The sequence below is a fragment of the Nomia melanderi genome, chromosome 4 (genome assembly GCF_051020985.1).
Source record: "Nomia melanderi isolate GNS246 chromosome 4, iyNomMela1, whole genome shotgun sequence".
NCBI lineage: Eukaryota > Metazoa > Arthropoda > Insecta > Hymenoptera > Halictidae > Nomia > Nomia melanderi.
The window spans coordinates 6,720,163-6,745,177 of NC_135002.1; the positions used below are offsets into that span (position 1 = coordinate 6,720,163).

Below are 25,015 nucleotides of genomic sequence, written 5' to 3' on the forward strand. Positions count from 1 at the left end.
CTTTGTTGTTGTTTGAATGCTAATGGCTACGAATGGATATTGAGTAATGATGAGTTGGTTTTATTTGGGATTAGTATCTGACTTGGATATCATCGGAACGAATTTTGATTGTTTTGAAAGTGTTTCGAATGTTACGTCTTGATGTTTGCGTGGAACAGACTATGACCAAGTCTGATTCTTGCTCGTTGGAATGATTAATCCCTTGTCCTACAACGAGTGAGACTCGTGAAGATTTTCAACATGATTCAATAAATATGTATATTACTCAGTTCATTCGAATGCAAAGTAAATATAATCATTATAATTAAAAGGAAATATAGGCGTAACATATGCTTAGAATTTTTCTCTTTTTCCGATAAATCATTAATGACAAAGTAGCCATATTGATCAGAGTCGAGAAAGAAATCATAGGCCAAGGGTTTAATTTGATGCGTGCGGGATTATTGTCGTTGACATATTTGGGATTTTCATCGATAAAACGTAATGTCGGAGTCCTTTTTATCGAACGCGAGCTTATGAATTAATTTGTACGGCTGCTGTATCACTTGCGACTGATAGAGTTGCAGCTGGTAGTGTTTTGTTTGCCCTCGGGAACGTTCTAGATGTTTAATTGCTTCTGCAAGCACTCCTTAGATTATTGGACTCCATTGTCCTTGCGGTCGTAGCCGAGGAATGCGTTACACAACGTTGTTTGCAACGGAAATTACGTTATAGCTCTTACTGGTTTTGACGGGAGGAATGTGAACTGCGAAATCTAAATAATTACCAGCAATATTATTAAGGCCTTACACTGAAATCGTTAGAAATACATACCTTACATTTAAAAAAATTCCTAACCTAAATAACTACCAGCAATATTATCACGATCTTACGATAAAATTACAAAAACCCCGTACTTTATATTTTACGAAATTCCTCCTGCATTTTCATTGAAAAAATCGAATCTAAATAATTGCCGACAATATTATGAAAATAAAAATATTGAGAAATTACCTTATATCTTATGAAATTCCACCTTGCTATCCGGTAAAAAATTTTAATTTAGAACTTACATACGAAGCTGACTAAAAATTCCTTCTCCTCCGATCGGTGAAAATGGAATTCGGGACGAAGACTGCGTCCCCTCTGGAAACTGACGTGTCTCATTGGCAGATACCAAAAGTTACCCGTGGAATTCCTGCGCGGGAATCATTGGCAACCGTCACCGTGCACCGAAACTTCCGATTCTCTCGCGGTGCATCGTACTTTCGGCAACAGACGGATCTCAGTTTCAAATATTTAGAACCCGGCCCCGTCAGACGACCCTGTTCGGATAGACCGATAGAACGCCCGGGCACGTTTGCGTGCTCCGAGCGAAAAGTTCCCCGGGAATCGCGGCCACGTATCCTCGACACTCAGAACACGGTGTACGACGGAACGGCTTCGCCTTTTGGATTTTCCGCCCTACAAGGAAAAGACATTTTCGAACGGCAGCGCACGAAGTCGCGCGTTCAAGGCATATTTCGTGATAATCGTAATTCCCTCGATAAGTAGAAATTTTTATCGTAAAAAATTGCTTCACAGAAGTTTAAATAAGTAGACGCCACGAAAGTGATAGATCATTGCTGTAATCCTAGATAATTCGTCGAAGCAGCGAATTAACACTAAACCTACCGAGCAGTTAAATTGACTTTTTGAAATTCCTCGACAGCAACTTCAAAGTTCGAGACATTGATTTACAATTCAGTTTTCGTATTACTGAATCAATGTCTCGAATAATTTCTCAGAGAAGTGTCTGTTATCTTTCTAATAATTAGAAAAAGGAGAAATCAAGAATCATTTTGACCCGTCCGGTAGGTTTAGTGACAAAATAAAATAAAGAATTATAATGTAAGTTATCTGTTATCTTTTGTATTTCTAAATTTACTGTTTAATGAATTTATGCTCAATATTTCTGTGCTACCGCTATATCGCAAGATGCCACGGTTTCGTTCGAATCGTCTATCAAGCAGCCCTCCGCCAGGCGAACCTTATCGTCCACTCGTAATAGACATCGTTCAACATTATCCCCGCTCACCTTCGTAACTCGCAGCCTCGATTACACAGGATTATAGGCAAAAAGGTTAACTAATCGTGTCTGGAATACCATTCGTGCACCCTCTGACAGACTGTGGGGCGTGGGCGGAGAAAAGTTGGAGCGTTCACAGCGAAAGCAATTCACTCCCCTGTATCTTGCGAGTAATTCGTCGCCGCGGACCCTCCCAGCGAACTATCGTTGAACCTTACGATTCTTCATCTTAACGTCTCCGTCATTCCGACGATAAGTTTCGATGCTTCATCCGCGGAAGATTGTTCCCCGAGAGGAACTGACCCCAGAAACAGTAAATTCTAGGGATTATACTTGATCAATCTTCCATTGGAACTCTCGGTTAATCTCCGAACTTAGCAATCCCATCGTTCGTGCTTGAACTTGAAGTGCAATTTTATTTACAATTCTCTCCTCGACGATTCCATATATACTTCTATCGAACGCGATACTATTAACATAAAGACTCGCGATACAACTATCTCAGAAACTTCCTAAGTAATCAATACAATTCGGGAGACTCGGTGGAAAAACGAGATGCAGATGTCTAAAATTCAAAGGAGAAACGAACTAGAAAGAAGAAAACGAGCGGCGTAACGCAACGGGAAGAAACAAATTCACTTCGTCCGCAAAAGTGTGTCCGCCGTGATCGGACCGGCGCATAAACAATGCAATTCAATTACAGCCGGAGGCGTACTCCGGTGCCGCGGCGCGTCGTAACGTGGAAACGATTCAACGCCTGCACGGCGTAAGGGTGGTTTCGACCGATAAAGTTAACTTAACAATGGAGATCCGCGGAAACTTACGGTCCCCATTTGAATGAAATCCCCGTTAGAAACGGGTCCGAAGTATTCCCGCGGAGAGTTGCTCGATAGGAATATCTCCGCGGCCGTCGCAGTTTTGCAGATTCGTCGGCTACGGGGCGGTCGTTATTAGAGTCTCGGATTCCGGTAACACGGTTACAGTCTCGCCCGTCGCTGCATCTCTTCTTCGAGGCGAGAATTCCGTTCAGCCGCAGCGCCAACTTCTTCCTCGCCGCTGCGAGCGTCGTAACCCTCCAAGTCACGCTCGCCGAACTACGCCAGCCTGTCTGAACTTCCACGCGTTCCTTTAAACACGCCGCCAGGAAGATGGGGAACTTTCTTACGCGTCTGCCAGGCTTCTCGCAAACTAGAGACAAGCAATCATAGTTTGTCAATTGAAACCTGCCTGGTGTGAACCTGTTCGGTTGGAGTACTCGGCTAGATTAGTGTGTGCATTATACTTGGGCGCATTGTTTTGCAATTTCGAGGATTCCAGCGGAGTGATCTCGAGGAATTCGATGGTTGAAGAGTTTAACGGTGGTTAAGCTGTAGACACCTCTAAAGGTTCTGCTAGATGATGATCGTAGAGCTCACGGCTGAAAGATGATGTCCTTCGCTCTGTGGTAGACGTAAAGGTTCGAAAATTCGTGTAGCGTACCTATTCGCTTTCTCGATACAGCTATCTTAAACGCTAATGTAGAACTTCCACGAACGTCTTACTCCCAGCTCGCAAGGAGCAAACGCCTAAATCTCCCCTGTTAACCATTCACCAACATCCCGTTCCACTCGAAGCGAAAGAATAACCAACTGTCAACCGACTGGGTTAAATCCTCCAGCAAACAGCCCCTTAGATCGGTAATCCTCGTGGCGATCATTAAGCTATCTCTGGCAGGCAAGCGAATCGGCTTAACATCGGATCCGGTTCAGCCGGAGGGCTAACAAGCCTCTCCCCCCTGAAACCGATGATTGAGATTAGAATTCCAATCCGCATCCGGCGTCGCCCCACCAGAATTTCACCAACGATATAAATCTCGCGCGACACAGGCCCCCCGTTCAGCAGTGCCGTTTCCGCCGAGAGAAATATGGAAAACAAACAAGCGCGGACCTCCCCGAGCATCCCTCCCGATCCGCCGCTTTCCATCAGCGAAACGGCTCCCGCGGCGGAGACCGGAACGGAGGCGACGCGAGTTGGCAGACCTCTAACTGGGACGCGCTATAAGAATAACATCGTGAAAATCAGTCGCCATGTCGGTCCCGCGTATCCATCCATTAAGCGATCTCTCGTATCGCTGAAGCTCCTCAGACACCGGGCTCGCTTTTCGGCGAGAAGACTCGCGTAACCCCGGAAGCAGAGGCCGCGGTAACCCGAGGAGCTTTCCCCATTCGATTCGACACCGCTCGCCCCTCTTCCTCTCACTCTATCTCTCTCTCTCTTTCATCCCCTGCTACCGCCACCACCCCCCCACCTTTTGGCCCCGCCCTCAGTAGCGGAAAGTAAAACCCCCGAGAAATCTTTAGTTCCAGCCGAAGCGTGTCTTTAGTCTAGCGGTAGCGTTTGAGCTAGTAGTGGTCGGCCTTAGGCGATAGAGGATCATTGAGTTGTCCACGCTTGTTCGAGCCCCTTCGTTCGCTCAGTCTTCTTCCAACCGACACCCCCACCACCCGCCACCGCCCGCCGCAAGTCGTCGTTAACGTTCGCCGCCCGGCGTCTTTCTTCTTACCCATTGCCGAACCGGAACCGCGATCGAAGAGTAAAGAAAGACAGGCCCAGAGGATTGACGAGGGACGAGGCGGAATCGATAGCGAGAACCATCGTGCGCGTTCCGCTTTCTCTTCTGTCACTTCCCTGCCGCTCTCTCTCTGTATCATTCTCCGTTCGACTCTCTGTCCGTCCGTCCGCCTGTCTTGTCTGTCTACCTGCTCGTCCGTGCCCCGGGTTTCGGATGATCGTGCGAGGTGATTCGATGGAACCTACGCGTTGCCCACGGCTCAGGCTACGTTTACAGCGGAGCTGCGAAACTGGATCAGACGATGGGAGTTTGATATAGAGGAAACCCCTCGCGTAACATGACTCGGGCATCGCCGGATGATATGGAATGTTTATCATCCGTTTGAATAAATAACGTTCCCGCTACAACATGGGAACAGTGTAGTTTTATTTGTTGATTTCTTCGAACGTCACCCCCGTAGTTTGTTGCCGGTTGTCTCGTGCAATGTTTAGCATCAAGTACCACCGTTGGTAATGGGAGTATAATATTTAATTTCGATTTGAGAGGATTAGATGAAATTTGTGGCTGTTGAAGTGTGGTACGATATTGCAATTGACATTGCTGTTGACGTAACTGATAGTTTATAGTATTAAATTGTTAACGGTAGTTTATCGCTGTTCCACTACGAACGGAAGAAAAAAGGATATTTCATCGTCGATCCGATCGATGCACAGTTCTCTTGGGTCTTGTCGCGGCTCCGTTGTAAACGTGCCTTTACTCGTCCGCCGCTCGTCACGTGGACGTCGTCTTTTGAACACGTGTAACGTTTTCCATGATCTCCGGGATCTTTTTCGTTCTCAATCATTGTGTATCGTCGACGGATCGCGAATTTTCACGCAAATTTTCCGGGTTTTATGAAGCAATTTCCATGCGCCGGGGTCGAATAAATATTTAGTTCTTTTGTCACGCGAAAATCGTTCTCGCGATAGTAATGCGAAAGTTATTTGAAGCTTCGCCGATGCTTGCTTCGTTGTTCCTCCTTTTATTACGCGCGTTTCGTACGCCGGCAGAATAATCGCGGCGATGAATGCATATGAACCGCTCGATTTCGCGGTTTACTCGTCGTGTTTTGATTGTTTTTTGCTCGAGTAACGTTTGCCGTTAAAGTAAAAACTGCTATTAAGAGATTTGTTTGCAGAGTTAACTCTGCATTCTTTCGGAAAATATTCTTGTTTTATGCGAAGAATTATGTTTAACGTCGCGTTGTTCATATCTAATTAATACAGTCGTAAATAGGGACTTTATGTTACTCAGTTGACTCTTGAATTTATTAATAATCCTATTTATTCCTCGATCGATCAGCTATTTGTTTTGAAAAGGGATTACCCACGTGACGATCGGCTCTCGAGTAACTCGAACACATCCACGCGGATCACCTTGTACATGAATGATTCAGAACAAAGAGTCAATACTTCGGGCGACAATCGACAACTGCGTCTAATTCTGAATAGCTCTTTGGCATACCCACTTGCGTCCTCAAGCGTTCGATTCCACTTTCTTCCATCCAGCAATCAATATCAAATGCGATTTCGACTTTCAACAAATGAAGCGTGAAATACCACCATCTCCGAGTAATTGTAACTCTGCCGCTGAATGGATCTTTTATCCGATTGATCAACTGATTCGGCAGTCCTCACTGTTCAACGGCAAAGAACTCCATTGACAATGCGACGAGTTGTAAAATTTCACACTTCTCGTCGAATCTTCAAAACTCTCATACCTTCCATACTATATCAATTTCGGAAGAAGTTTCACTACTGCGTTCATTCCCCACTCTAACAACGAATTACCTCACGATACGAAACAGCAACACAATCAACACATACTCAAACCCTAACCACCAATATACATCAACACAACCTCCGAACGTTCCAAAATACTTTAATTTCTCATGCACGATCCGTACACCGTCGTTGACAATCACTCGTAGCAACGAAACCAGAACAATCCGCGATACATGAACGCGACAGAAGCTCCTATCCATACACCATAACCCAAGAAAGTCGCCTGCAACCGAGCAATCAACAAACTCCGTGTTTACAGTCCAAACGAACTAAAATATCCGTTCTAGAATATTGCATAGAGGAGGGGGAGCGATTCAATCACTGTCGTTTCCGCGGCCATTCAGAATTAGACGCAGTCTATATGCCGTCGCCTTTCGACGTATCGACCAACGAAGCTCGTCGGGTCGGGTCGCGCCGCGATCTCTATACCCATGTCTCTTCTCATGTGATCCCGCAGTAAGCATTGTCTTTTGTCACTCGTCTGAACCACCGCCACCTGCACACCGCTGTAAAAAAAAAGAATTATTAATAACAAACCACCACCGTCACCGCCGCCACCACAACCACTACCATCACCACCACCACCAACCACCACCACCACCAATGTGCCTATGCGAGAAGTTCACTGTCTGCCGACTAACAACGTGATAAAAACACGCCCAGTTCCCGTGGTGGTGCAAATCGTCGTCGACGACAATGCCGACGACGCCTCCGCCGCCCGTCACGGCGGCCATGGTGGCCGCCGGCCTCGGTTCCGGCTCTGGGTCTGGTTCCGGCGCGCAGGGCGCCCAGGGCGTCGTACTCTGTCCACGTACGCTGTCGCAGGTCCGGCGTTCACGGCTACGAAGGGCCCTCACCGAGGCGACCGCCGAGACCGTCAACTACGTCAAGACGGTGGGCAAACAAAAAAGATACTAACGCTAAGAACGTTAACTTTTGCCTGATGTATAATCCACCACGCGTAAGGTGAAGGTACCGATGGCTAACCGGTTGAGGTTACTTAAATATGGATACTTGAAATGATTGCATTAAGATGTTTATTATAAATATTGATGTTCGATGGTAGTCTTCAGATTTGTGGTGAAATTGGTATACTGAATATTAATAGTTTATAATGAATGTTTCGGTGTTTATTATAAATATTGATGTTCGATGGTATTCTTAACACATTGCGTACCGGCTAATTTTAAGAAAACTAATGGCAATTTTCACTGAGGTCAACTTATATCACTATTCATAGAAAAACTCAGATATATTGTTATGTAATATATTTTAAATAGATAATCAATTCGAATTAAATTTTATATTTTTTCAATGCTGTGGTAATCAGCGAAGTTGCATAGCTAAGTGTCTTTATATGAAAACGAGATTTCTCGTTACCGGTACGCAATGTGTTAATATTTTTGGTGAAACTCTTATGTCGAATATTAATGTTTACAGTGAATGTTCTTATATGAAAGTTTTAACGCCTTATCGGGGTCATAGGGCAATTGGACGCCAAACGGCGTCGTCCATTGATAAGGTGTTAATGTTATGAGTGTTTAATATAGTATTCATATTTACACGCTAGCATATTTATATTTGTGATATAAATATCGTGCTTTCGTAGCCTCAACTGGTTAGTTATTGACACATTTACCTTATACCTTGTCCACACGGTATATTGTGATATTTCTTTATTTTCAATGGTTATTTTATTGCATTTGTATAACCGTGGGACACCACGGACGCACGAGACTCCACATGCTAGGAGTGCGAGTGTAACCTCTGGTCTTTTGGAACTTTTTGTTTTTTCCGGGGGATTTTGTTTGCGATAGGATCACAGCGGTTGGCAGTTTGAAACCGGAGTTCGACCCTTAAAGGGGCGAACTACGATCGATAGACGCGAGTTTGCAGTTTGTGAGCGTTTCTCTTGATTTTTTGTTGGAAATTTGAGCGGATCTGTGTTTTCGTAGTTCTGACGGTGCCTTCTCTGGATTTGCAGATAAGGCAGGAAAATATTAAAAAGATGATAGATATGTACGAAAGATTTGAAATGCATTTAATTACAAAGATAATTTAAGAAATAATCCATTTCAGATCTACTTGATAGTTTCTATGAATAACACTCGCAAACGTTCAAGTGAATTCGTGTACGTCGATAAGGGTTAATTTCTTTAATGAAGGGATAGATTATGAAATGTACAAATCCTTTTTTATATTATACAATTTTTATTAGATTCTTCAAGATTTAATTTGACTTTTATTAAACCTTTTATTTTAAACGTGAACAGTCCGATGAAATTTAGTGAGTCAATAACAGTAAGTTAGATTTCTTTTATAGTTTCTAGTACTAGAGATAGATTTAGGTATTTTTATTTAAAGAAAATTGAACCTTTCTCCGTATAAATGTTTAATTGAAGTTCTTTCTTTCATATTGTATTGTATAGAATCAAGACAAGGTTTGTATGGCATTACATAAATTCTGTTTTTAATGTAGAGTAATGTTTCAATCCCCCATACACCTATAGATCGACTTAGTATTTTATTTCCGTAGGACCCCTTAAAACGAAACTTAGTTCCCCCAGACCCCCTGCATGAAATCCAATTTACTTATCCGTTGAAACTTTACATATTAGTTTTTATTACTCTCTTCCATTAGTTCCCGTGTCATCGATATTAGTTGAAACAAAACGATCAGAAGTTCGATATAACATTTCAGAAAGTTCCAAAAGAATAGAGTTACGATGGGGTAGAATCTACGATACAGCTAAGTAACATCCATTCGTGGAATCGATCTTCAATTCTGTCGAGATACTGGATATACTATTAGTCCTCTAATAGAATGTAAATCAAATTTCGTGCTCAATAGAACGACGTCTATCCACTGCTCCATGATCCAAGACGATTACTATCAAACCATATCGACGAACCGTCCAATAAAACTCTTATTGCTCTCTATTTTGCATTAAATATTAAACTCGACGGAATGTCCCCGCTACAAATACCGGTGGCACGTAAATTCTCGTTCTTTTCAGAATCAATTAATATCTTACTAAATTAGTAAAAATATTCTATCTAGCAAATAAAAGTATGGAATCTCAACTTTTCTAAATCTTTCCATCGTTCCGCGCTAAGTTCCCTGTAAATCTGCACTGCTAAACGTAACGCAGTATTAACCTTTTGCACTTGATGATATTTGATATTATATTCGTTACTTCCCGATGAAATATCGATAACATCAGTTATAACCAACGTAAAGGAAAATCTTGCGTAAATTAAGACACAGAACTATCTTATCTTTACGTTTCACGTGCTGGTAACTTACGGAAACTTAAATATTGAATTTTAAATTTCACAATTCCACTTTGTTGAATCAAATAGCGACTAGGAGTCGTTCGAGTGCAAAGGGTTTACTTAGTTCTGCAAGTGTTCATTCTCCGAAGTTCAAAGGACGAATGGAATTTTACTCGGCGAACGTACCGATGATTTTATTCAACAAGTTTCTGCGACGTGGGAGCGGTACGTGGGCGAGATAATTGGAAGATACGAGAGGGCTAATGGGTAGACGTCAATCTGCTTCCAACATCTTCGCAGAAGGAGATCGTACAGAAATGGTATCGCGGCTTCGACCTTACCCACGGCACTCGTACGTGCAATATTAATGCAGCATGCATTTTATCGTGCGTACGTGCGGTTATGTCTCCGGCCACGTAGTTAGCGTCACTGACCTATAGAATATGCCTCTCACCACTGTTCACCAACCACGCTATGAAGTATTGCCGCCAATCCAGCAACTTGCTCTTCTCACACCAACCATGACCTGCATTCTCGAACGACCGATATATCGGAAGGAGCGCCGATAAAATTTCGCGTCCCCGTTCGTGTTTTTTTTTATTAAACTTGTGGAACCGGGCCCGCGCCGCGCCGAAAGGTAAGACAATTTTGGAAAGCGGCTTTTTTCCCTGTGAAACGACCGTGCTCTAATAAAATCGCTCCGGTGTTTTCGAATATGCTCCGACTGGTGCTGCCGAAGCGGTCGTGCATCGAAAAAGATATTCTCTACAATGTTTTCTCATGATTTTACAAGAGAACATTGTTGAATACAGATTTATGTTTGAGAACATTTATTGTTGTACATTAATCTATTACGAGGATACGATTTTTGAAGTATTTATTCTTCACTGGTTCAGTAGACTTTAGTTGCAACGTAGATTTACGAGAATTCTATACGATTTCATTGGTATTTCGAATTCACTGGAACTGGCAGTGGATGGAATAAAACATCTGAAGGTATTCTTGCCAAAAATTCTACTGTAATAATGAATTATAGATTTTGCAAATAGTTCTGTCGAAGCAGTCCTTTCTACTGTTCCATTTTGAGTTGTCCAAACACTTTTTGGATTTATTATAAAATATGAAATTTAATGATTAACCCTTTGCATCCGGAATTGGTCAGCAGAGACTAAGGAACAATGCTGATGTCAAAATTGTCTTATTTTTCGTTCACCGATTCATTCACGAAGAGAAACTCTCACCGCCGAGCACCCGCTATAGTCAGCGCGAGATTACTCAGCAGCTCAAGGTCATTCGAAGCCCCCACCCCTGTCATTTAGCTTCTCCCACCGCTCCATGTAGACACCCCCTCTTTGTCTACTACGCACGGAGGTAAGCATGGGGCACGGGTACCGATGGCAGCTGAAACGCTTGGGCCTGTAAAGAATACCGCGACGGTGCCGGTGTCAGATATAAAAAGTCTTTACTACGCTAAACTCTGACACGTACTTATACCCAGGACTGAAGATATAACGAGGTGATAATAAGGCGCTGATACTTTTGCACACTCACAGCACCCCCTATCCAGCATGATAAAGGTTTTAATCCTTCGCGTCGTAAAGATAACAGCGCCATCAAAATGCTATTAAGAACAAAATACACTTAACTTCTTTTTCTAATTCAACTCGCAGTATCCACCATTATACTTATTAATGGCTCGACGATCAGAGAGGCATTTAATCTTATCAAACCTATTATTCCACCGGTGATAACCCGACTGAATCGGGTGTACGTATAAAAGCACGATAATTGTATAGATCGAGGCATAGATCGAGAAATCCGCGCGCGAAGAGTTCAAAATTAAAAATAGAAATCATGACATAAAGAGTTAAAAATGGAAAATACTAGAGATCAAGACATAAAGGATTAAAAACTATCTCCAACGCCTTCGAAATTATAATTATCTATAGTTGACATCAAATATTTTCAAGTGCCTTCAACCGGATTAACAGAAAATCCAAATAAAAGGTTCCTCGAAGGAAGAAATGATGCTTCTCATCGAAATCCGCCTGCACCAGGTCCAAACGTTCAGCTCCCACAAGTAGAACTGCTTGCCGCGTCGTCCGGGGGAAGTGACCTTGAGCGCGTCGGCGTATCTTGTCGCGACTATAGCGCGAGCCGAGCCAGTAATTAGTTGTGCAGACACGCCAGCATGCTCCGTTCCCGATGGGGAACGGAAACGCGCCTCCTCTGTGTTTCGAGCGCGGCGGCACGAGCGGAACGAGATTTAATGCCGCGCTTGCTCGAACACGCTCCCTTTGTCGCCTCTACTTTTCCGTGCGCTTTGTGCCGGCGACTTTCCCTTCACCCCTACGCGCCGGATTTACGATCCGGGATTTTTATTCCGCGGCCGGAATGAAAATTTCAACGGAATAACGAGGAATTACCGTCCCGTCGTCTTTCGAGAAGCTGTTCGTCTTCTCGGCTCGTTTCGCCCCTATCCGACGACCGAAGCCGAAACCTCGTTTGCAACCGATCCCTCGTGGGTTTAATTCTTTCGTCGATCGGATTTAGTGTGCCCGTTAATTCCGGACGAGCATAAAGGCCGGCTCGAATCATAGAAATTTTATTATTCGAATCTTTCGTCTGTCCGGGCCGGCCTGGCGGTAGACGCTCCCTGCTGGCCGGAATGATAAATATGTAGTTAAATCGACCCAAATGCGAATTCGGTGACGGCGAATCGCCGCGATAGGCGCTAATGGATAATTCCATCAACGGATTCACTGTCACTGCTAACAGGCACTTACTTCGTTTAGTGGCGACGCGTGTTGCCCGCGGTTCACTTATCTCCGTGGCCTCGGAGGCGTGGCTCACTTCGTTCCCCGTTTATTGGTCGGCGTTGTTCGCGCGGATAACAATTTCACCTGTCTGTCAGCCTTTCTCTATGTGAAATAAAGGAGCGGAAAGTTCTTTCGTATAAGTTCGCTCGGAGAACGTTCTAGCGGAAGTTTTCGAGATAGTTTATCGTTGAAGTTTTCGACGAACTTCAAAATTATTAGCCTTTTATGGCCGTCTATTGTCCGGACTGAATGAACCCTTTTGTTTTCTGCGAATTGGCCTTTATACTTTCGGCTCTGATATCTTGACGTTTTTATCTGGCTATTTACTAGCTGTGGTATCTTCGAAATGCTGCTTTTGAATTAAGCGTTACGTAACTTAATTCCTGATTGGACTTTAGGCATTTCTCGAATAAAATATATAGTTTTATTGTGAATATTGCTAACGTTCTTTAGTTCATTTAATTGTGTGTTAATTCCTATATTGCCCGATTAATCATTTTTTCAATTTATATCTCTCCTGTTGCTTCTGTTTCCACTAAGAAAAATTTCTCATCGAACTTGTTTATCTTTGTTTTGTGGCCACTTATTTAACACGTTGAATGCCATGGGAGTTATCGGTGACCAACCAAATTGAATTACTATAGTTCACTCAATTAAACGACGATTATTTGAAAACGTTTCTATATTATAAACAATGGTACCTGATGTGGTGATATTCAGTTAGATGAACATGTAATAATAATAACTTAATTCAATCAATTGATTCAATAGTATATTCTTCCCAGTTTGTGTATTTTGCTCTATAAAATCGTGCGACATTCAATGTTAACCCTTTGAACTCTGTAGGCTCCAATATTGCACCAGTTATAATATTAAATATTTTAATGAATCTTAAAGAAACTACCCTAAAATTATTCGATTCTCCGCACATGCGAATTTTGTACTAAGAAGGAAAATAAAGGATCGACGGAATGTTATAGCATTTCTCATTTTCGCTGAGAATACTATAAAAATTAGTGGCAGTTGCTGATAGATTACAAAACAACGTGGATTGCTAAGGGTTAATACACAAAGTTCCGGCAGAATGACAGTGATGAATAATTTGTTCGTGAAACACAATACGAACTGCTTCGAAAAGTTTCTACTTTTCCCGGAATGTAAATTTACAATATTTCCCTTTATCTTTGCGAGCCACGCCGTCGGAATCTCCGACGTTGCCTCGAATAGCCGAACGCGCTAAGTGCGCGCCTCTGTTACCGGAAGCCTTCGACGAACTCCGCGCACTCCGAACATACTTGCTCCCCGCCGAACGCGAACTTCTGTCGATTACGAAGAAATTCTCGATGGGACGAAGATCGGAACTCTGTTAAAAGACGTGGAAGTTCGGAAAGTTTTCTGGCCGTTCGATTTTTAGGAAAATTCGGGGAACTGCTCCGAGCCTCTGGAAATATGCGCCTGCTCGTTCCGTCTTTCGCGGTTTCCAAATACTTCGTAACATACGGCATCGTCGTATGAAAGCATGATTCGCGACTCGAAGCATTAAATGAAATATCAGTAATTTTAAATAGAATCTACGGTTCTAGCAGAAATTGAGGTAAAAGAAGAAGAGATAGCAATGGATAGAAATGAAAAAAAGGAATAATAGTGAGTGGAAATAACAAGGAAAAATAGTAAATGGAAATGAACTTCGATAAGAATTGAATAATTTAGTGCATACGCAAAATATGTATCTTAGATCCGTTATTCATCGATTCATACTTCCAGTTGTTCGAAAACAACGATATTTCAAAATTCCCTATCGCCGAATAAAGTCCCACGAGTTGGATACGACCGCCATTGCACATAATTCTGGAAGATAAAGAAGTGTATCGTCGAAGTGAATTCCGTGCTCGATTCAAGGCAATTTGTAGGTTGATACGGGCGTTATCAGGCTCTCGGCGCACAGGCACCGGGATTTTCTGGTGTCGCCTGGGCCGGATCGATAGATAAACAAGGCACCGTGGGAGGGCTCGCGAAGGATCAAATTATGTCGGAGACATTACAACGCCGAAATTGATCGATTGTTCGTATTAATTCGCGCGGCACTGCTCGCCACTCGTAATTAATATTCGACGCAGCTGCATCGGACTTGAACTCGATCGCTGGTACCCACGTCCTTCGACCAGCCATAATAGTTTCCCGTTTTTAGCACTTCGAATTCCGTGTTGGTCAGCGACGATTCACGATCAAATTAAATTGCCGCAGTTCGAAATTAATTAAAAAGATAGTTCGTGAACTTTCCGAAGTTACGAACGATGGAAGATAAAGTAGCAATAACCTAAAGACGAACGTGTAAACGATGGCAATTCAAACAAATAATTTGATACTACAGTTTCTTAATTACGTATATTGCATTCTGCGAAAATTCTTGTGCTTTGAACGAAATCTTTTATTTGGGAATTTTTTAAGTAAAAATTCTGTCCATGAAAAGCTAAGTTACACGTTGAATCATATTACCCGATCGTTATTTGCATAATTAACACTAAAACTACCGAGCAGTTAAATTCGCTTTTTGAAATTTCTTTATAGAGACTCCAAGAGTGCATTTATTAAGACTAATTGATTTACAATTCGGTTTGCGCGTTAGTAAATCAGTTTTTTAAATCATTTCTCAGAGAAACATCTGTTATCTTTTTAATAATTGCAAAAGAAGAAATCAAGAATAGGTATTATTGATCCATCTGGTAGTTTCAGTGTGAAGTCGACTATTCGCAATTTCCGGTTTCATATATCGAAGCTCGGAGTCGCCATTACGGCGGCAGCCGACTGCGAAAGGTTAATACGAGCGGGACGAATCCCGGATGAGATAAGGGTATCGCGATCGCGGACCGAACAAGAGCCATTCGAAAAACACCGTTGTCCGGCAATTAACACTAGGATCTATCCTGCGTGGCGGGATCGCAATGGACGCCGCTCCGAGACTTAATGGCGCAGTTAATTTTGATCGACGGGCAGCGCCGCAAAACAAAGTTTTCCGAACGGTCGCCGATTCAAATGAGCATCGAGCCGGCGCGTGTACGACCACCGTGCGATGGCTTTCCGTTGTTTTTTCGTTTCCGTGACAGACTCGAGCGCGTTTGGTGTATAAACAATGGATGTTATAGTTTCTAACTTAGAGATCGCTGGACTTTTTACGTTGAAACTGCTGAGCTCTCAGTGCGATTGATGCGCGAGTACTTGCAAAAAATAGAAGCGTAGAGTTTGGTAGGTTTATCATTTTTTAATGCTTGAACGTTTGGAGTTTTGAATGTTTGAATATTTGAATATTTGAATATTTGAACGTTTGGATGTTTGGAGTTTTGAACGTTTGAATGTTTGAATATTTGAATATTTGAACGTTTGGATGTTTGGAGTTTTGAATGTTTGAATATTTGAATATTTGAATATTTGAATATTTGAATATTTGAACGTTCGGATGTTTGAAGATTTGAAGATTTGAATATTTGAATATTTGAATATTTGAACGTTTGGATGTTTGGAGTTTTGAATGTTTGAATATTTGAATATTTGAATATTTGAATATTTGAACGTTCGGATGTTTGAAGATTTGAAGATTTGAAGATTTGAAGATTTGAATATTTGAATATTTGAATATTTGAACGTTTGAACGTTTGAACGTTCAGATGTTTGAAGATTTGAGTATTTGAATATTTTAATATTTTAATATTTTAATATTTGAACATTTGAATATTTGAATATTTGAATATGAGAATATGAGAATATGAGGATATTTGAATATGAGAATATGAGAATATGAGAATATGAGAATATGAGAATATGAGAATATGAGAACATGAGAATATGAGAACATGAGGATATTTGAATATGAGAATATGTGAATATGAGGATATTTGAATATATAAACTTTCGAAATATTGAGTAGTTCAAAGTTTAGCAAATAAATGATCTATTAAACAGACTTTGCCGGTGAATTTCAGACGAGCTTGCAACTTCTAGTATTTAATAAACTATGGAGAGCATTTAAGAGTGTCATAAGTGACACGTATTCACCCGTTTCCTTTTAATACCTGAAGCTGTCTAAACGCCTGTCTTTTACGACCGCCGTTAAACCGCTTAAATTGCACACCAAAGACGGAATTTATTATTATCGTCGCGCCATATGTTGCCGCCGTTATCACGATACAATTCAGAGTAATTCGATAAGCAGCTAATCTAACATAACGTGCGAATGGACAATAAATGTATCGCCGAAATTCCTGTTCACGTCTTCCAATTACAAGAACTTTTATTAACCCTTGGACGGCGTTGCCATGGACTACACCTCTTAACACTAGATTTACGGTCGTTTATCCTATACTTTATTCTATTGTCCCTAGAAAACTGTGTTCCTCTATATAAATCAGGAGAATTATAGCTTCGCAATCAGAACATCGCGACGCGTATTCGCATAATTACACGAATCAAAGTCGACTTAAACCGTTACTAAATAATGTTTAAAAAATTCGGTATCCCCCATATTGTCAATTGTTATCCATGAAATCTTGCGAATCACTCACTTCTATTGAGTGCAAATCAAACATCATCCTTTTGTTCTCAATTGTTACTTTTCGAAGTAAACGTAACCATCGATAAACACAGAATAACTTCTCTGTTTCTAGTCAATTGTTAATATCAAAGTCATTCTAACCAGCTCAATTAGGAAAGAGGCCACAAGGCAAAGTCTTAAGCGACTGTTCTTCCATATGAATTCATCCAATTCTTTCTAAATCAGTTATTCAACGTCATTAACGGGTTCTAAGCCGTAAATTCGACGAGTGCGGCGCTCGTTCGCCTAACGAGTACGCCCGAAAACGACGGCAGCCGCGATTGTCGTTGGATTAATCGCATTTTATCTCGCCAAACGTCTGTCCCTCGTGCGCTTGTCGTACGTACAGCGAAACGCGACAAGAACAAAGAGCCGTAGAACCCCTTTTGTTCCGCGGCTTTGGAAATTAATTAGAAGCGACGCGTCCGAGGACACCGTTTCCTTGCCGAGAAAATTTGGTATTGATATATCGGCGAAACATACGGTTATATTTTTCTTGCATTACGGGGATATATTACTAAGTTTTTTCAATGACGATGAATATATTGCGTTTCAATTCAAACGTTACATTAATAGAAAAACGGGATTGACTTGCGTAACATTGGTATTTTTGAAATATGGGTCATTTTCTCTAGCATTACTCAGCAACGCATTGGTAACCTTCAATTTTCGTCACGTCAGTCGTCAAATTTTGCTGTTTTGTCCATACTGCGGCCAAACGACCGTTTTCTGGACAAAATTCAATAACTTGAAAAGTATGCGTAGAAACAAATGCTTCAGACAAAAATTGTAAGGTATAGAGCTGAGCGTATGATGGTTAATTTCGTTTACGTTATGGGAATACCATGAAGTTTGCGTGCCAAGACTGTCCAGAATTTTCTCGATAACATCGAAAGTTGAATGATCACTTACGTCTCGTTCATTTAGTCGCGGAAATATTATTCCACGTTTAATTCGGTCTTCGTTAGACTAGGAAATTGGTGTATCCTACTGGAAAAATTCTACCGCGAGACTAATCAGACACCGCTCGCTGTATAATGGATTCAACAGACAGGCTTCGTAACGGGAACACGGGAATCCATTTAAACTAATCGCGAGCGGGATCTAATTGTAATTAATCGGTTCGTTAATCGTTGTTTAGGAAACCAAACCGAATGAATTGCTGGCACTGAATAATTGCCGTCACCCGAATACGGATCTTCCGATTGGTTCGATTGGCCTGCTGTATTATTTCCTCCGTAAAAGTGTATGGATCGAGTGAACCTCGAAAAAATAATAATTGGAAACATGGAAAATTCGGAAATTGCATGACATTCAAGAACACTGGAATTCATAATAGAAACGAGGAGGGAAGTTACATTTAGAAAAGTTAATATTCCGAAAAATTGAGTAGCATTAATTTTGACTAAATATTTGAGCTTCAATAATAATTCCAAATAAATAATAAAGTAAAATATTAGTAAAACAAACTGTCCACTGCTACAAATGGGAACAGTGTTATTAGTTAACCTCCAATTTAACCGTTTGAACTCTGTAGGCTCCAATATTGCACCAGTTATAATATTAAATATTTTAATGAATCTTAAAGAAACTACCCTAAAATTATTCGATTTTTCACACATCCGAATTTTGTACTAAGAAGGAAAATAAAGGATCGAAGAAATGTATCATTTCTAATTTTCGCTAGGAATACTATAAAATTTCGTTGCAGTTGCTGATAGATTACAAAACAACCTGGAGTGCTAAGGATTAAATGTTCTAACATAATTTTCTCGGAGAGCTGGCATAAAAAATGTTTATTTGATACTCTAAGCTAGCTTCTATGGGAAGAACAAAAAAATAGCCGTTTCCACTTCACGTTCCTCGTCTGTATCTCCGTGCTCATTTCAGGAATGCTCCACGCATTCGTCATGGACAATTTCCCCAAAAGTTTTCTCATTCTCATGCGGAGTAACGCGAAAACAATATCCGGGGGTCCCGTGGTCCTAGTAGCAGCTAAAATTGCTTCCTGATAAAATCTGTGTTCAGTCTATTACCAAAATTGCAGCGAGCTACATCGCGCATAATAAGCAGGTGCGGCTGATGCATTGGAGCTGCCGGTAATACACCGCGGCTCATTATAATCTCGCGGAAACTGGGTACGAGGCTCGCAGCACCGGAGCCCTATATTTAAAAACACTAACCATAATCTGTAACGTTCCAAATCCCACGAGCTAGGAAATTTCACGAAATTTATATTCCTCGAATCAATTAAAATTACCATATTCCTCGCGCCACTATGTTCGATTAGTATTCTTCAATTTGGTTCGCGCTCGTATTTCTTTAGAGATACATTTTCAATTTGAACGAGTTTAGGAAAACCAGTAATATATTTTTACTTTTTACAGTAATACAGATTGAAACAGAATTTAAATTGATATTGAACAATTCTTTTCACTTGTTATTAGTTATCTTTACATCTATTTATTCTCTGTTCTGTTCACTTTCAAATATTTGGTTAATTTATTATTATTTTTCATTTATTATTAGTGTCATCATTACATTTATTTATTCTCTGTTCTGTTCACTTTCAAACATTTGGTGAACCTATCATTATTTTTCATTTATTATTAGTGTCAGCATTACATTTATTTATTCTCTGTTCAATGACTTTCAAAAATTTGGTCAACCTATCATTATTTTTCATTTATTATTAGTGTCATCATTACATTTATTTATTCTCTGTTCAGTCACTTTCAAATATTTGGTTAATTTATTATTATTTCTCACTTATTATATACACTTATTATCTCTGCTGTTATTTCACATATTATACCAGATAACAGATAATAATGTTTCACATATCATACCAGATATTATTTCCCAAAAATAACTTCGAATACGATTGCCTCTATGCAGACGAGTTCAAGATTCCCTTCAGGTTTAATAGAGAACCGAGACGCCGGTATTGTTTCATCGTTTGTTTCGAGAGCCCCTGGGGCCACTTCGACGTTCAATTTTACGCTAGACAAATTTTCGAGGGCGGTCTCGTCGTCGGCTGAAAAAAAGCACGGTTAAAGCGTCGTGATGAAGAAGAAAACGTCGAGGGGCGTGGCGGCGGGAGCGGCGAAGCTTACGCGGAGAGAATGGAGCAGTTTCGCGACGACTGGAAAATCCGGTATTCCGCGTCCCGCGGTGAAATAAAAGACTTTTCAGACGCGCTCCGCGGACCGGGGGAAAAAGCGACAGAGCGGGGCTTGCTCGACGGGGTGGGATTCGAAAGCGAAGACAGCAAATGCGCCGCGACGCGTTGGTTCGCCCGCTGATAAATCCTGGAACGGAGGATTGTTTTATCATCCATCTGGATCAATGCATAATGTTCATTCTACTTTTTTAATCGAAAGGGATTATTAACACGTTGAATGCCATGTAGGTCACCGGTGATCGACGCAACTGGATTGCTTGAAAAAAATTACAATACGTAAGATAACTGAAAGATGACTGAAACATGTAACATAGATGAGTTAACAATAGTTTAATGTCAGAATTCTGCCAAATAATTGATAATTGTTCCTATTTACCTTTGCCACAAGGGAATAAGTCGTGTATAGATGAGTTAACAATAGTGTAATGTCAGAATTCTGCCAAATAATTGATAATTGTTCCTATTTATCTTTGCTACAAGGGAATAAATCCTGTGTTCAGTATTCGCGTGGCGTTCAACGCGTTAAAGGTCGCAGGGCATTTCTTTTTAACTCTATTTCCGATGCTGTCAATAGACAGCTTTTGAAAGTTTCACGTAAAATTGTTTCCTCAGGCGAGTAATGTTTCCTCGATTGAATTCTGGACATTTTCTACGGTTAATTTTATGATCGTTATTGTAAAAGTCGAAAGGTCAATTCAGAATGTACGGCTATTCTTGGAAAATGATTTTAAGTTCAAATTTCGAATGGTGTCTTTTGATACCTTTCGTAGAAATAGCGTTAAATAAATAACTGTTGTCGTAAAGAACTGCTCTTTGAAGACTTCGATTTAATTACAAGTTTATTGTTCTTTACTAGTTTTAACGAACAGTTGCGTTTTCTCGCGTGTCCTCCGATGCAACATGCAATTTATCCGATGTATCTTTAACATTAATCTCTGTTAATTGTCTAATTCCAGTGGCTACATATAGTTTAACATTCGATCATTTCGTGTATGAACTTCTGTAACAGAAACCTTGAATTTCAACGAGATTCGTCTTCATCCTCCACTCTCTATTATTTAAAACCAAAGAACGTGAGAATGTATTCACTTCGGTAACCGACATTTCAATAATTCCTTCCCGGCTTTAATTGTGTTCCAACGGAACTAACTCGACTGAAGCTTCTCTCGAAATTCGAAATAAACCTAGCGATCGCTAAGATTGAAGATTGAAATGCACTGCTGGAATAAAAGACAAATGAGCCCGATTCGAACAGTTCGCTCCAAGATGGACGAGCAATTCCACTTTCACCTTATTGCAACGATTCGTCGGCCCGTTCCGATTCTTCTCCGGACCGGAGCCGGCGCGGTCTCGTGAAACCTCACCTCGCCGAATGGCGGCACCCGGCTTTCCCTCGGTTCTTTCCCTTTTCCGCCCGTTCCCACGTGTCTCCCTTACTTTCTTTAATCTCTCGGCTCGCGGGCCGTCTTCATTTTTTTTCCCGAGCGCGTCGTGCTGCAGTTACTCCGCGATTATTATCTCGGCGAACGACGCCGCGGCGACAAAAGATCCGTGGAAACGATCTCTCGAGGCAGCGGCCATCGAGACCCGAAGATTTTACCCGAGACAAAGCCAGACGTTTCTGTCTCTGCCCTGCGCACAACTCTTTCTCCACCTCGCTGCGTTTAAACGCTCGACTCCTCTCTGTGTCGTCGGCCACGCGGACGCTGCGAAATTTTTCAAAGAACCAAATTGTGCGTCGCTGATCCGGCAGAACGTTCGCAGCTCCGCCGGAAACTGAAGTTACTGTAACGGGAATTATTGAAATCACTGAATTCATTGGAACTTCTGAAATTCCGGAATTACGGGGATTATTGAAATGATTTAAATTACTAGAATCACCGAATTGTCAAACAATAATAACGTTTCACTTTTAAATGGGAACGGAAGTTGACGTTTTGGCTAATTGAACGTGATTATTGTTAGATGTTTGAATTATATTCAATTGCACGGAGTTGTTTAATTTATTGGGCGGAAGTCGTGCGTGAATTTATAAGCTGCGGACAACGATTAATTGTGTGACAGACAATTAAGTATTTACAGCAAATTTCCGCTTTTTAATAAGTGCGACGTCGACGTGGAAAATTAATGAGCGGACCTAATGGTCGGAAATTGTGCTTTAATACGTGCGATATTGAATCTGATAGGTGTAATTAGTTCTCTTAGAGGCAATGTCGTTTTGAAAAATGGAATCCCTTGGCGTGGTCTTTCTTTTCAATTACGTATCTCTGTACGAATTGAAGTAACATCACCAGCAAGGTGAAAAAGAAAATTTTATCAATGGAACGTCAGTCTTTATTGACCTTTTCTATCTTTCTCCAGGCTGCTCTTGCATCGAATCTTAAGAAGTCAAAGAAACTACTCTCAATTAAATTTTCCACTGACGTATCAAGTCAACGCCATCGTTAGACTCAGAAAGTCTCTATTCAGTGAAAGCACAAATATCCAATTATCAAAGAAATATTATAATAATTAAATTTAATCAACTCAATTTATCTCTTCCTCGTTAATTTATTTCTTCGATAGATTATTAATTACAGAATATTTTAATTCGCTGATCAACATTCTACAATTATAGAATATTATGCCAGTAACATTTCTATAGAATTTTTGATCCAATAAAAATCTTAATTTACCTTATGAAGGTCTTAATGAGTAACACTTTTATCGTTTCATTCACGAAACGAATTTAGACCATTTGTCGCACGCGGAGGAATGAGAACGAACTGCAAACAACAAAGTTGTGCAACTCACGAGTGGCGTTCGGCGTCGAGCCGCCATGTTTCCGGCGTGCGTGAAGTAAGAATTTCAAATGCGCCATTAAAAATGAGCGGTGTAAGCGCGTTCACCGGAACACCGGAGATTTATTCGATTTATGCCGGCCGTTGCAGTTCAACTACAAGTGTCACGTACGCCTCGGAATGCGGCGTACAGCTGGCCCAGTATTTCCTAGCGTGCGTGTAATGGAACGTGATACAGTTCGCATTATGCACGTGCTCGGCCAGTTCCACGCTTTACACGGTGCTGTGTACTCGCTGACCAAACCGGCTACGTATTATACGCACTCGCGGAGCAGACGGACATCTAACTGCGAGGAAAGTCGTTAACGCGGCAATTGTGACCTGCATAGAGAATTTTCTTTCAGTTTCATTGGAATCTTTGTTGCAGTTCCGTACTTTCTAAGTTCGTATTTAATTCGTTGTACACTTGAACATTTGTATATCTGAATATCTGAATGTCTGAGTATCTGAAGTTTTTTACATTTGAACGTTTGGAAATTTAAATATTTTAATATTGGAACATTTGAATGTTTAGAAATTGAAACATTTGAAGGATTAGAAATTGAAATATTTAAACACTTGAACGTTTGAAAGTTTAAAAATTGAAACATTTGAACATTGGAATATTTGAAAGTTTAGAAATTGAAACATTTGAACATTGGAATATTTGTTAGTTTAGAAATTGAAACATTTGAAGGATTAGAAATTGAAATATTTAAACACTTGAACGTTTGAAAGTTTAAAAATTGAAACATTTGAACGTTGGAATATTTGAAAGTTTAGAAATTGAAACATTTGACCATTGGAACATTTGAAAGTTTAGAAATTGAAACATTTGAAGGTTTAGAAATTGAAATATTTAAACACTTGAACGTTTGAAAGTTTAGAAATTGAAACATTTGAACGTTGGAATATTTGAAAGTTTAGAAATTGAAACATTTGAACCTTGGAATATTTGAAAGTTTAGAAATTGAAATATTTGAAGGTTTAGAAATTGAAATATTTAAACACTTGAACGTTTGAAAGTTTAAAAATTGAAACATTTGAACATCCGAATATTTGACACTTTAAAAATTTCAAGTTTAAGTATTCAAAAGTTTGAACATCAGTATCAAAGAAATTCATTTGTTCAATTTACCGTCAACACTGCTATGCCAACTGATTTGTTATATCAAAGGAATGTCCACAGAGATAACTGCGAAATCAAGCGTGATTAACCAAAGCATCCCCGTCGAAATCGCTACTCTCGCAAACATCGAATTGTTTGATATATATGAAATTCTGTTAGGAAGAAGGGGGCGGTGATCGATGCGTGGTCCGTCAGGGTGGACCGTCACGACGGAATGCAGGCGCGCTAGGTACGGTATTTTCCGGTCTGCCAGTAGTATATCAGTCGACGTGTCAGACGCAGCCTGGTATCGTATCATGGGCGAAACAATGATGTGAGCAGCCGAACAATAATAATGCGCCCCGATCGTGCGCGTACGGCTTCCTATTACTCACACGAAACGACTAACAATTTCCCGAACGGCCGTCCTTAGCGCCGTCACGTTTTCGTTTATACACGCTGCGCCAGCGATCTTGCTGCGAAATATGGATTTAATAACTCTACACCTGACGATTCCGTTTTCAAAAGTAAATCGAAAAATTCCTATGAACAAATATTTCCGTACAAACTATATTTCTCTAGGACGTTGACTTTGAAAATTTACTTGAAGACTAAAGTACAAAGCTTGGAACATATGAAACTAAATTATACATCGAACGCTTAAACAACAGTAAAAAGGGAACTATACACTGATCGCATTCAAGTAATTAAGTCACTCGTTTGCAACTTAGTATTCCAAATATTAACATTTCATCCGATCGAAATGTCGATACGTTGGGAAAATGTTAAACGGTTAGGTTTGT

The 25,015-nt window shown here is 40.8% G+C and overlaps 1 protein-coding gene across 3 annotated transcripts in view; it reads left to right on the forward strand.

Moving 5' to 3' along the window:
* The window catches only part of SK (small conductance calcium-activated potassium channel), a 297,154-nt gene that overhangs the window by 97,810 nt on the left and 174,329 nt on the right, over positions 1–25,015 (forward strand). For 2 of the 3 annotated variants that reach the window (XM_076367256.1, XM_076367255.1), the window contains one exon: positions 7,085–7,315. The exons of the other annotated variant lie outside the window; for it this stretch is intronic. In XM_076367256.1, coding sequence (XP_076223371.1) covers positions 7,085–7,315 — 231 coding nt within the window. The remainder of the gene's footprint in view (positions 1–7,084; positions 7,316–25,015) is intronic. 3 annotated transcript variants of the gene reach the window in all.